This window comes from Thermobia domestica, chromosome 11, assembly GCF_964235325.1.
Source record: "Thermobia domestica chromosome 11, izTheDome1.hap1.1, whole genome shotgun sequence".
Taxonomy (NCBI): Eukaryota; Metazoa; Arthropoda; class Insecta; order Zygentoma; family Lepismatidae; genus Thermobia; species Thermobia domestica.
This window is the reverse complement of record NC_137464.1, coordinates 17,714,277-17,727,706: the sequence shown is the minus strand read 5'-3', so window position 1 is coordinate 17,727,706 and position 13,430 is coordinate 17,714,277. Positions and strand designations below refer to the sequence as shown.

The following is a 13,430-nucleotide window of genomic DNA, read 5'->3' as shown; positions in this document are numbered from 1 at the left end:
AACAAAAATATAAATAATGTAATAAAATATAAATAAACTTTGTCCATTAATTTTAATGTTTGCTTGAGATGTTGATTATATTGCTCTATCTGTGATCCAGGGTGCCCTTATCTAAGTTCAATTTAAGCCCTTTGGTCCTGTTAAAAAGGGACTCAAAGACATTTCTTTATTTATTTACAGAAATACTGTATTTTCACAAGTATTGTTATGCTGTAGCATGATAAAATAATTGAAGTTTAAGTTGGTGATAGATGTAAAACTCATAACGAGTAACAAACGTGAACAGTCTTGCGTTGTATTACGATTTAGTTGAACTGCAGTTTAAAATTTTCTCGCGCTGACATCTTGTCGATGATATTTAAGTGCTAAACTGGATACGTGTGAGGAGGTTTCTCCTCCTTACCTGTGGAACCTTTCTGAAATAATAACCAAATAAATATACAACTTCACTTCTCAAAACCTAACGAACTAGAGCTCTTAGAAAAATAGTGCGATTCACAGTTTATAGGCGTATTTCTGTTTTAATTTATTGTTCTTCCTGTGAGTAGAAATTGAAATGAATTTTCTGATAGCTGATTCACTTTTATGCTACTCATCATCATCAACATAGATATTCTGCCATTATTGGCAGGTCACTTGCTACAATTGAGAAGCTTCCATGCTCCACGGTCTTCCGCTAACCTCTTCGTCTTCACGTACGATTTTTCTGATTTGATATCGTCCATTAATTGTGGTCTTCTTCGCCCTCTCCCTGTCTTTCCTCCCACCATACCCTCTAAAACTTCTCTCATGTTACACTTCCTTCTTAGCCAATGTCCCAAACAGTTCATCTTCCTCTTCTTAATAATATTTAGAATATTTCTTTTCTCCCCCGCCATTTCATTCGTTTTCCGCTCGACCCAGTTAATTCTCTCCATTCTTCTCCACACCCACATTTCGAAACTTCTTCCAGTCTTTGCGTAATATCCATGTAATAAAATATATATGAAAGTGCTTAATTGAAGTTCAGCTACATCAGGGCACAAGGCAAGACTGTTCATATCTATGTTAAAGTGGTTTAAGTTATTTCTACTGCTTGCAATTGCTTAGACTTTTTGTTTTATGTAATCCACATAGTATGTAGTATATGAAATGTTGTATATTGTAGAGAACAAGATGCTGGAAGTGCTATCTAGCTGTGAGCCAGAGATGCTTCTTGCCTTGCCAGACTCCAATGTAGGAGATCCTGATTATCAGATTGTGAATACTCTCAGTGATCTCTACGACAGGGAGCTTGTAGGAATCATTGGATGGGCCAAGCAAATTCCAGGTTATTTCTTATTCATATACATCTACTATATGCTAAACTTTGAGTTTATTTCGATTATTATAATTTTAATGCTTCTTTTTCTTTCTTTTTAATACTATTTATTTAGTGTTTTTCTGTTAAGGACGCAATATCAAGTCTGAAAGAATTGTAATCTCTGGGGGCAAAGTAATTGCTAATTTGACTTCAAAGCGTGAAAGATGGGGTATTAGGAAATATAAGATGTTACATGTAAGACAATAGAATGTAGTTTCCTCAGTTCATTATTTTAAGGAAAAAAGAAAAAAATCTTCCGTCAATCAATAGAAAATGTAAACAATGCATGCTTAGTTTTCGACAATAAATTTATTATTATAATTCAAAGGATTTTTATCAAAAAGAATACATAATCGTCTTTTTCCTCTTACTCGAGATTCTCTCTGTACTTTTCGTGTTTCTAAATTCAATCTTTAAGAATATTAAAATATTACAATATATTGAGGTTATGCTGTGAATTGGCTATGATTAACATATAAAGCAGCATACGCAAGAGATATCGTAGTCATAGCTTGGTATCATGACTAGCTATTGTTTGACAAACATGAAATGAGTACGTACCTTTGACATATTGATGTTAGTATAATAGAATTCCTGTAGATCTTACATTTCAGTGTAACTGTAATGTTCAGGGATCCACTGTTGGATACGGAGTCCTCTTCTTTCTGTAGTCTAGCGTCGCAGTGCCGCGGCTTAGGGAATTCAAGTCGTTTTCTTCGTCAACTAATGCCGAGGTCATGCACTTACTGAACTCGTGATGAAATAATAGGTACGTGTGTACCTACAGGACTATACGTTCATCATGTTTGTCAATGCATGGACTTACACGATGACTTATTTAAGGTAGTTGACTTCGATACGTGGAAACAAATCCATAGACAGAATTACAAGGCAATTTCACAGATAAAGAATTCTTCAGTTAATCATAAAATGAGTTTTCAATATACAAAGTTTTCTTTCTCTATTTTTATAAGTCGGTTTGAAGAGTAATGAACTAAAAGTACTGTCACGGACAAAAGTTTAATAAATGAGTTTACCGTAGTCCGTGACAGTATTATGGAAAGTACATTCTTTAAAAGAGCTGGAAATGTAAAATAACTTTTCTAGGACTAAGAAAAAAAATTACTCTTAATAACCGCATGAACAGAATATGAAGACGGTACCCGTGTTCAGAAATTGTAGTAGTTCTTTCTATCGCAATTAATGCCTCTTTTTTGGTTAGAAATGCTACGAAACAAAATATAAAACTCAGTTTATTGAGAGAAAACTATTCCACATAATATTTATTTCTATTTAAATATACAGAATAAACCAAATTGACTATCTGATTAATTTCGCTATATAAGTTATACAGAGAGTTATGTAGATGCAAACGAGCACTATTCTTGCTTCGTAAATTGTGTAAAAGAAAAAGTTGGACTCCTGCAGAACAGTTTATCTCTAATCATCTTTCATCGCTTGTCACTGACTGACAGGAGTGTTTATTGCAGGTAGCATGTATTTTTTTTTTTAACCCAAAACCCACCATTTTTTCTTTTGTACCCTACCCCATTTTCTGTCAACACCTGCAAACAAAAGGTTGTAACGCAATGTTGTCAAGTTTGTATCGAACAATTTCTTTTTAACATATTATAAGTTGCTTTAGAATAGATGCTTCCCCATTGCATAGCTTTCCAGAATAGATACAACGTCAGGGTGTGAATAACTGCATTCCGAACAAGAACTAAAGGAAATGATGCGTGGAAGCAAACATGTTTCTTTTCTCTTTCTTCTTTTTTAATCAGATGACAAGTCTCAGATGTAAGATACTTACATAGATAGAGATAAGAGGGACAATATACAGCAGGACAGCTATACCAACATAAATCGGTTTCACTTAGAATCAACAAATACAAGAGTCATATCATGTTTGGAATTGTGAAGAAATGAAATTAAATGAAGTTTTTTTAGTTGTACATTCCACGGTTATAGCCTTCAGATCAAAGAGAACGAATCGTTAATGAAAGTAAATGATTGTGAAGAATTGGTGGAATGAGAATATGGGAGGAAGCGCGAGAATCCCTAGAAAACCTACGGACATGCTGTTGTCTACGACTAATTCATATCTCCTGGGATCGAACCAGGGATTCCTCGCACTGAGAGTAAGTTCTCTATCACTTAAGCACCGTTCCCCCCCCCCCTGGAATTTTAAAGGAGTGAATTGGTTAGTATTCCTTCCTCCTATGCGGGGAACCTGGGATTTATTCCAGCTCACCATATTAAACTGTAGCGCAACGTCTCAACTTTCTATTGTGCTTAATTCCATATGAATGAAGGAAAGAATAAATAACAGCGGCAAACACTCTTTTTGTGTTATTTTAACTTGAAGCATCTACCTTATTGATCCCATGCGTTTTACACAAGTTTTATTCACAACTCTAGCAGACGAACAGTCGGAAAAAAGAAAATGCTACGTGTGCGACAGTTTGTTTCTTTTTTTCCTTTCAATTGTAGTAAGATAACAGCAGTAATGATAGTAATTTGTTCCAGGATTCACCGAGCTTTCTTTGAATGACCAAATGCGACTTCTACAGACAACCTGGGCGGAAATTCTTACTCTGACTCTTACGTATCGATCACTGCCATCAACAGGAAAATTAAGGTTCGCTTCGGATTTCACGTTGGATGAGAAGCAAGCGAGAGATTGTGGGGCCATTGAGTTGTATCAACACGTAAGTAGTCTATAATCCTAATTAAATACACAGAATTAGTGCATATCACATATACATTATACCACTATGTTTCCCATTGACTTTCATATCACAAACGTCAACGGAAATCATAGTATATTAATATCGTAGAGTTATAAAATAAGCACTAGAGCTCGTAGAAGCTTAAAACACTACACTTATAAGTATGTTGAGAACTTGGAGAATGAATTCCATATTTCTTTGTTGAGACTGAATTCCATATTTCACAATAAATTTTCAAAAGTACCTTTCCAGTAACGTTATGCACCTTACGGATTTTATATTTTCAAACTAATTTCTTGAATATAGTTTGTTCTATTTGTGGAATGATTCCCAAATTACACATAGAAGAATTTTGATGTAATACGAGTAAAATCCTACTGTTTCGTTTGTTTTCGTCCCTCTGTTGACTGCAGTAAGTCTTGTACCATTTCCAGAATAATTTTGATTGATAATCTTCGCTAGGCAGAACATTTAAGATAAGTGTGGCACTAACCTAGTCTTAAATTTCATTTTTTTAAATTTACTTTCTTTGTCCTTATATTATGACGAACTTCCCATAGTTAAATCTAATCCTTTGTCCAGAATGGTTACTTTTGCCAGTCTCAAAGGAGATTCATTTCACATGTTTTTTTTTATTTATTTATTTATAATTTTTGCGATAAGGGCTGTCCGAGATACCAATAAAGCTCCATAAGGCATTCAAATAAAGTTCGATTCTGTTAATATTTGAAGTGATATATAGTGTAAGGTGACTAGACGTACTGATTTTCACAGTACAATACTGTTTTTTAAAGAGCAGTCCTGCGTGTTGCGAAGACGCCTAGAAAATTGAGAAATGTCCTTCTTTTTTAAAATGTCCAGCGAAATGTCCTGAGTTACAGTAACTCATTTGCAATATTTTAATGTTTTATTCTTTATTTTCCTGAATGATGAACCGCTGTTTTATAACACTCCTCGAAGGATTAGGAAAACAGAACAATCAACAAACTATTGTTTTGCAATACGTTGTTTTTATTGAGAAAAGCTTGTTGAGATATTGGTATGGTAGGAAAGATTTCTACTTAAGTTACGACAATGATAAGTAGACATTTCCTCGTGCCGATCTAAATTTTCCCTCATTCCTTAAAATAATCCCACGCTCCGAAAATCGATTTTAAAAAATCTTTAGCCTTGCACGAAGTTTCACTGTACGTTCATTAAAAAAAAAAAAAAAAAAAATCACTGTCATTCATCAAAATATTTAGAGTTGTGTTGAATTCCTTCAATACTTTTGTTCAGTGCTTTTCTTTGTAACGAAAATGAATAATTAACTTTAGGTTAACGTTAAGTGAAATAAGGACATACGTACTGCCGACGCAGTAAACTATTGTATATTATTATATTTATGTTCTACTTTTCGCTTGTCAGAATCTGGTCACCTTAGTATAGTATGATCATATCTTTTAAAGAAAGTGGTGGCAGTGGCTAATAAATCTCCATTAAAATTCATTTTTTCTTTTTTTTTTTCTTTCTTCCTTTCAATAATGTCTATGCATTTAAAAATATTCCTGCAGGTAAATTGTTGAACGGTTTATTTTTTCTAAGTCGATTAAATTCGAAGTTTGGCAACAACATGAAAAAAAAAAAAAAAAGAACTACACAAGCATATCATTGTAGTTTGAAATAATATATTACAGGTTTCTGTTGTCGTCTCAAACGATACCTATTTTGATTTATTGATACAAAATCCATTTTACTTGGAAAAGACAGCAATGAATAAAGGAACATAAAAATTACCACGGTTATTGTATAAATATCTGTTATTAGCCATATAAAACAAAAATGTCATTGATAGTCAAATGTTGAAGCAAGTCTTGTTTTTGTTTCTCTGTTCGCAGAATGTATACCTATATTTAACATAGTTGATTTCTTTCTCTGTGTTGTAATTGAAGTACTTGTATCATTTCGTGTGAAATTTCTGTTCATTAAAAGTATTCAAATTTCGTGATGACAGTGTAGTGCTAACTTCGTTTAAGCTGGGTTCAAGTATTTCATTGCAAAATATAAAACTAGAATTTATGCAACCATTCGTCAGATTTTGTTTCTTTTCTTATTTTAATTCATAATGTTAAGACGACGTACTGAATTAATTTCTCAATTGGTTTCAACTGTTCCAAACACATTACAACTTTACAAAAAATTGAATATGATTAGGTGTTTACGTTTCAGTTAAAATTTTGTTTTTCCTCTTAAATTTAATGGCTGAAAGAATTGACATTCCAGACGTTAATTTAATTTTCGTTGTGTGTTTTACATGAGTGTGTTGGAATGAGGTCTGTATTTTCATTGTTAATAGACAGACTTTAAGGGACTTTAAGAATTAATTGAAGGCAGCAGTAGTAAAGTCGAGTATGGGAAGGAAATTTGTTGGCAGGATATTAGTGATGCGTTTTCTTGAAATAGTCTAACAAATAGCGTAGCAGCAGTTTTTCTTTCTACTGTAATATGGCTCTAATATTAGTGCAGCGTGCGCCAAACAATGAAGGATGGTATGGATATTATACACTCGATAAGGAACCTCGAAACTCTGGAAAGTTCAATAGCTTGTTTATAGATTACGCACTGTATTTATTGTATGTAAGGGGGCTCCGTAGTATTCTGGTAGAGGGCTTAGCTGGTTAATATTTTATTTATTTATTTAACAACCACCAGACACAGCTAAGAGGCCATTTTATACTGGATATCTAACAACAACAACAACAATGGAAAGGATTTGGGAAGGTGTCGGCCAGGGCCTGTTTAGTAGGTACCATCCCGGCATTTGCCTGGTAGAACTGAGGAAAACCCTGGAAAACACCAGTCAGGATAGTCGGCAGCGGGATTCGAACCCGCGACCTCCCGAATGCGAAGCCAACGCTCTACCACTTGAGCTACTTCGCTTGGTTAAAGCGTTGGTAGGTTAGAGCGTTGGACTCACGTCCATGCTCCCGGGTTTGATTCCTAGGCGGTGCACCCAAATATCAACATCCACTTAGTATCGTGAGTCGAACTGGTGAGCCACGAAAATAAAAGACATAACGGCCACTAGTTCCAGAAAGCTCTTGATACGCCTGTTAGAGACAGAGAGACGCAACGCGCTTATCACGTGTTTGTCATTAGCCTGGACGTAGTTCGCTGGTCGCTAACAGATAGCGTTTGAGCAGGCTCAGGTCCGCGAAAGACTGTCACGTCAGTGATTGTATTATGTTATTTATTGTATCCATCCTACCGCTGTCTTGTTGTAAAAAATAAAATTTAATACGCAATGTAAGCTACTTCTTTGAGCTTTTGTTTCATTGTAGGCTTTTAAAAAGTCTTTCGCGCGTTATTAAATTTTGGAGATCTGTCTATTACAACATTGTTAATTTCAGTGCAGAGGTAGAGAGTGTGTGTTGGGTTTGTATTATATTAAATAAGAGAACGTCAGGAGATTTATATTAATATTATTTGCGTTGTTAAATTCCGTTAAATTCAAAGAACAACTGTAAATAAACTTGTACGTTCTGTATTGCAGTGCATACAAATAGTTGAAAGAATGGAGAGGTTGTCTATTGCGAAAGAAGAGTACTACATCCTAAAAGCTTTAGTGTTAGCTAATTCTGATGCGAAGGTGGATGAGTATTCGTCTCTTAAAAAGCTTCGAGATAGCATCATATCAGCACTTTCAGACTGTGTAGCAGTTATCAGGTAAGCAAAAAGTTATAACTTCTTAATACATTTAGAGATTAATGGTCTATTAGTATAAAAAACTATATATCGTACTCAATTTGTTTTTACGAAATTTTTAAATGGCACTAGGCCTTCTCTCATACTAAACCCTAGGTTAAATTAGTATGTAAATATCTCTTTATGCTTATGAAATGCAAATTAGGTAAAATAGTCTTTAGCCAGAGGATTGTGGAAAGACCGACCATCTATTTTGGAAGCTTTATCAATATTCTTGTATATTACTCCACTTTCTGTTTATTACAATCCTTACATTTCTCGTGAGCAACCAAAAGAACACCTAACTTACTCATTATCCTCCAAGATAAGGATGTGAAACATTTTCTTTCAATTTTAGGCGACTTAGTTTCAAAGTTAAGTAGTCTTGTAATCGTGTAAAGACAATGCAAGAACTGCAACTAGTAAGAAGTGATATGATGTCTAAATACACTGTACATTTTCAGCCCCAATGGCTGAGTAGGATCGTAGATCTTGCATCCAGTAAAAAAAAAAAAAAAAAAAAAAAAAAAAAAAAAAAAAAAAAAAAAACGTAGGACGAAGGCTTGTTTGGGTACGTCTCTTCCTCTAAGGTACGAATGTTCGTTAGGATACTAAGTATCCCATTCCGGACCCAAGAGCACCACGAAAACGGTCTTTGATGGCTGTGACTGCATTATCCTTTCCCTCCCTACTGGGCACACAAACTACACCTCTTTCATACATGTTGGGGTATCACATAGTCTTTTCTCCCGGACCCAGGGGCACGAGTTAGTCGTCCATTTCGAAGGATAGCCGAAGCCTCACCTCCGCCGGGGGGTTGTTGTTCTGACTTGTCTGGTAAATACAATATGGGAAGTACCAAAGTGGCAACAGGACATACAAGGCAATAACATGTTTCTACGTTAATTCCCTAATCCGATGTCCCCCCTTCAGATAATCCCGGACATCACAGTGTGTGTGAACCAGGGAACGAGGAAGGGGTTCCTCTCCCTTTCTGAGCACAAGTTTGGAACCGGCCATGGTGGGGTTATATATATATCTGCATTCCTGTGTGCATAGCAATTACTAGCCCCGCCATGTTTCTCTTGCTACACCACCATTTATTCTAAGAACATTCAGTGATTTGGTATGTATACCATGCTACACTAACCTCAAACGCATATTAATTTGTATATATATATATATATATATATATATATATATATATATATATATATATATATATATATATATATATATATATATACAGTATGGCGCTAAATTCGTTGTACAAAAGCAGAGGAGTGATTCCTGGGAGTAAAACAAACAAAAAATTTCCAATAAACATAGGGCGAAAACCCCATCGTTTACGTGTTATAGGCTGCCGAAAACATGAAAAAATGAATTTTAAAGGTTCATTGCTCCAAAACTATGAGACCTACCTTGGTCGGGTCAAGACTTCACTTAGGAACTAGTATGTGCCCCATCCAAAAATGCGTATTTCAGAATCCTGAGGTGCTTCCACAACAATTTTTATAGAGGGAGTTTGACTACGGGTCTGTGATACAAAGTACTCTCCAACTACCTGCATAAAAATTGTTGCGTGAGTACCTTAGGATTCTAAAACGTGTATTTTTGGATAGAGCACATACTAGTTCCTAAGTGAAGTTTTGACCCGACTACAGTAGGTCCCATAGTTTTGGAGCTATAAACCTTTAGAATTCATTTTTTCATGTTTTCGGCAGCCTATAACACGTAAACGATGGGGTTTTCGCCCTGTTTATTAGAACTTTTTTGTTTGTTTTACTCCCAGGAATCACTCCTCTGCTTTTGTACAACGAATTTAGCGCCATACTGTATATATATATATATATATATATATATATATATATATATATATATATATATATGGTGTTTCAAAACAACACCGACAACGCTTGGGAGGTGATTTCTGAGTTGAGTTGAGTTGATTTTGGATTTAACGTCCCGTTCAGCAGCGAGGCTATATGAGACGTGGACCTACTGATTAACGTGGAATCCGAACCACATGAGTTCCCGCCGGGAATCGAACCCGGGTTTCCCACGCCGAAGGCGCGTACGCTAACCGCTTAGCCACGAAGGAGCTCGAGGTGATTTCTGATACCAAGATAAGACAAAATGTATAGATCAACCTGGGTGCATAAATGCTTCCTTTCGGAGTTATAGGCTGCCGAAAACGTGAAAAAATGTACTTTAAGGGTCCATATCTCCAAAACTATTGGACGTACCGTAGTCGGGTCGAGACTTTATTAAGGCACTAATATGTGCTCTGTCCAAAAATACATGCTTCAGAATCCTGCAGTAGTTCCGCAACAATTTTTATAGAGGTAGTTAGTGAGTACTTCAGATTATATGCCCGTAACCAAACTGCCTGTACAAAAATTGTTGTGTGAGTACCTTAGGATTCTGAAACATGTATTTTTGGATAGAGCACATATTAGTTCCTAAGTAAAGTCTTGACCCGACTACGGTAGGTCTCATAGTTTTGGAGCTATGGACCTTTAAAGTTCATTTTTTCATGTTTTCGGCAATCTGTAACTCCGAAAGGAAGCATTTCTGCATCCAGGTTGGTCTATACTTTTCGTCTTATTTTGGTGTCAGGAATCACCTCCCAAATGTTGTTGGTGTTGTTTTGAAACACCCTATATATATATATATATAACATCGCATCCTTCTAACTCACATAGACGAGGTAAAAAAAAAAAAAGTAACGAAAACTATTCCAATCCAAAATCCGGATTTTATTCAAGATCCAGATTGCTCCGAAATCCGGAAAGTAAAAAATCCGGTTTCGGAAAATAAAATCTCCGGTTTCCGGATTTTTTACTATCTCTAATATATATATATATATATATATATATATATATATATATATATATATATATATATATATATATTATTTTAATCCTAATATAATATTTTAAAAAGAGATTGCTATTTAGATGACATCTGGAAAAAGCATCATAATCATGTGCCAATTGAGTTCTTTTATATTTCTTATGAGTTTTTTGTTAAGTAACCTAATTAGAGTGCGAGAATACCATCTACGATACTTAGAATGTGTTTTAACGGCTATCGAAATATTATTGTTAATTGCATCCACGACAATATGTCTTTATTCAGGAAAATGTTAGTCCATGCCGCTTTGAGTTTCTCTCTATAAAGAAGTATTAGCATACCTATAACAAACATTAATCTCTCAATATCTCTTGTACTCTAGATGGACATTTTAACAGATATAGCAATGAGATCATGACATTGATCAGGAGAGATTATGGGCAGAACATTTTTACTAGGTTTAAAGTTTAATGTGTTGTGTAAAATGAGATTGAGATTTGAGAGCGTATATTCCACATTTAAGTTGAATAAAAATCCTTGCTTTGGATTTTGAATAATAATTTATGTACAGAAAAGTTTCTATTAGTTCAGTCAACTGTGGATTGCTAAGATCACCAATAATCACTGTCATAGTTCAGAAAATTCACTTTAAAAGCAATAAAATTTCAATAACCTATGAAATTTATAACAGAATACATTGGGTCAAAGTAACGACATCCAATCAGTAAATTCTTTCCATTTACTATATCAATTTCAATCTTTCTACATTCAGTCTCAATTTTTAAATCGTATCTCTGGTGACAACTTATATTTGTTTTGACAGCAAGTAAAATACACCTCCACGACTACACTGCATAGAAAAATAATTTTTGAGAGCGAAAACATTCATATTCTTGAGGTACAGTAAATAATCATAGGAATGTTGATTATCACTGTAGTTCTGTTACATCTATATCAAATGAACAAACAGCAACAGCAGTATAAAATATATTACTTTTGCTTCTCGAGCCTGGAATATTTTGATACTAATTATGCATCCTCATTACAGACTAGTTATTATTATTCTCATTGTTAACCTGTTTTTCAGCATTAGTTGTTAAAAGTCTCCCATAATAAGAACCATTTAGCATACCATTATGCCAGATCGAAGGGTCATTGATGATTCCAAAATCTGTATCAAATCTCCAACATGAAAGGACGCATAAGTATCATATTTAGTTTTTATAATCTCTTTTCTTTTATTCACAATATTCTTTATATCACTTTCTTTAACAGTAGAATCAAATCCTATTACAAAAAGATCTCTTTTCCTGCTAAATCAATCTTTGCTATACCACAACCTGAAACCAGTTTATGTTAGCTTTATGTACACTCATGTCCAAAATTATTGTCGCATGTCTATAAATATGTTGTTGTAGGAGTATAATTTGATAAGGAATTCGGCCGATATTTCGTATAATTTTAATATCTGTATAATCGGCGAAGACATGCATGTGGAAAATTTCATGTCAAAAGAGCAGTAAATAAGAACAATAAAACGAAAATAAAACTTTCGTGTCCATTTAGCAACATTTTGTTTTATTCATTCTAATTTTCGTATTTATAACTCTTTTCCTATGAAATTTACCACAAATATATATTTCCCGATTATACACATAGTATCAGTGTTAAAAGTACCCTGCAAAATCATTATCAAATTATATTCTTACAAGAAAACAGTTATAGATATGCGACAATCATTTTGGACATGAATGTACATTTGAACTCATACTAGGATTTCTTTTGTTACCTACCTCTCTTAATTTTTGATTTTCTGTTCTCTTTTTGTTTGAACTTGACCCACTGCTCTTTGTCTTTGTCATATGCAATATCTTAAATTGATTTCACTAAAACAAACATTCTAGTTTTTGCTTTAAACCTTTACATTTTTTTTTTTTTTTAATAAGTAAATCCTTATTTTCTTTATTCTGAGATTTTAATTAAGCAATTTCTTCTTTCAGAATTTCAGGTTCATTAAAAAAAAAAAAAAAAACTCTTAAAATCATTCAATTTACTACCAGCAAAGTTTTTGAAAAGATCTTCAACAGATAACCCACCTAGAATATTACTATTTTTTCCTTATGCAAAGATATAATATTTGTATCCTGTGATCTTTTAGCTTCAGAAATTCCATCTCCAGCAAGAGTCACATAAAAATTCAGAGTTGAAAAGAATTACTATCCATTTTAGAACGAGATTCGACACAGTTAAAGTGACATTTCATTAAACAACTGTTAACACTTGATTGCTTATTGCCTTCCATAAATAGGTGAGTTACAAAATGGAGAGTGCTCTGGAGTCAGAGCCATAGTATGTTTGAACTACAATAAAGTAACTCATAGCATGTATACATAATTACGGGACGTACATTACAATACAATTTTTCACACTATTGGCGTTAGTATGAGAACTAAATTCAAAAACAAACAACAGACAATTTAGATCTCAGCCTGCATTAAGATTTAAAATAGAAGACGTAATAATAATAATAATGTCAACCTGGGTTGGTATTCTTTTGAGTTTGGAATGTAGCCTTATTATGAATAGAGCACTTTGGGTAAACCTAGATTGTTTTTATTAGCTTAAGGTACATTTTAAATTACCTATTTTCCTAAGGTTTGATAAACGCACCTATGATGTGCTTTGAGATACTTTTGTGGATTTTCTACCACTGTTTTGAGTCGGCAAAACAGAACTGTATGTATAAATGAGAGATACCATTAGAGTAGTAGTTAACA

General features: G+C 34.0%; 1 protein-coding gene across 3 annotated transcripts in view; it reads left to right on the top strand.

Moving 5' to 3' along the window:
• The window catches only part of ERR (estrogen-related receptor), a 217,040-nt gene that overhangs the window by 189,182 nt on the left and 14,428 nt on the right, over positions 1-13,430 (top strand). For all 3 annotated transcript variants that reach the window (XM_081730137.1, XM_081730138.1, XM_081730136.1), the window contains 3 exons: positions 1,148-1,309; positions 3,872-4,053; positions 7,607-7,779. In XM_081730137.1, coding sequence (XP_081586263.1) covers positions 1,148-1,309; positions 3,872-4,053; positions 7,607-7,779 — 517 coding nt within the window. The remainder of the gene's footprint in view (positions 1-1,147; positions 1,310-3,871; positions 4,054-7,606; positions 7,780-13,430) is intronic.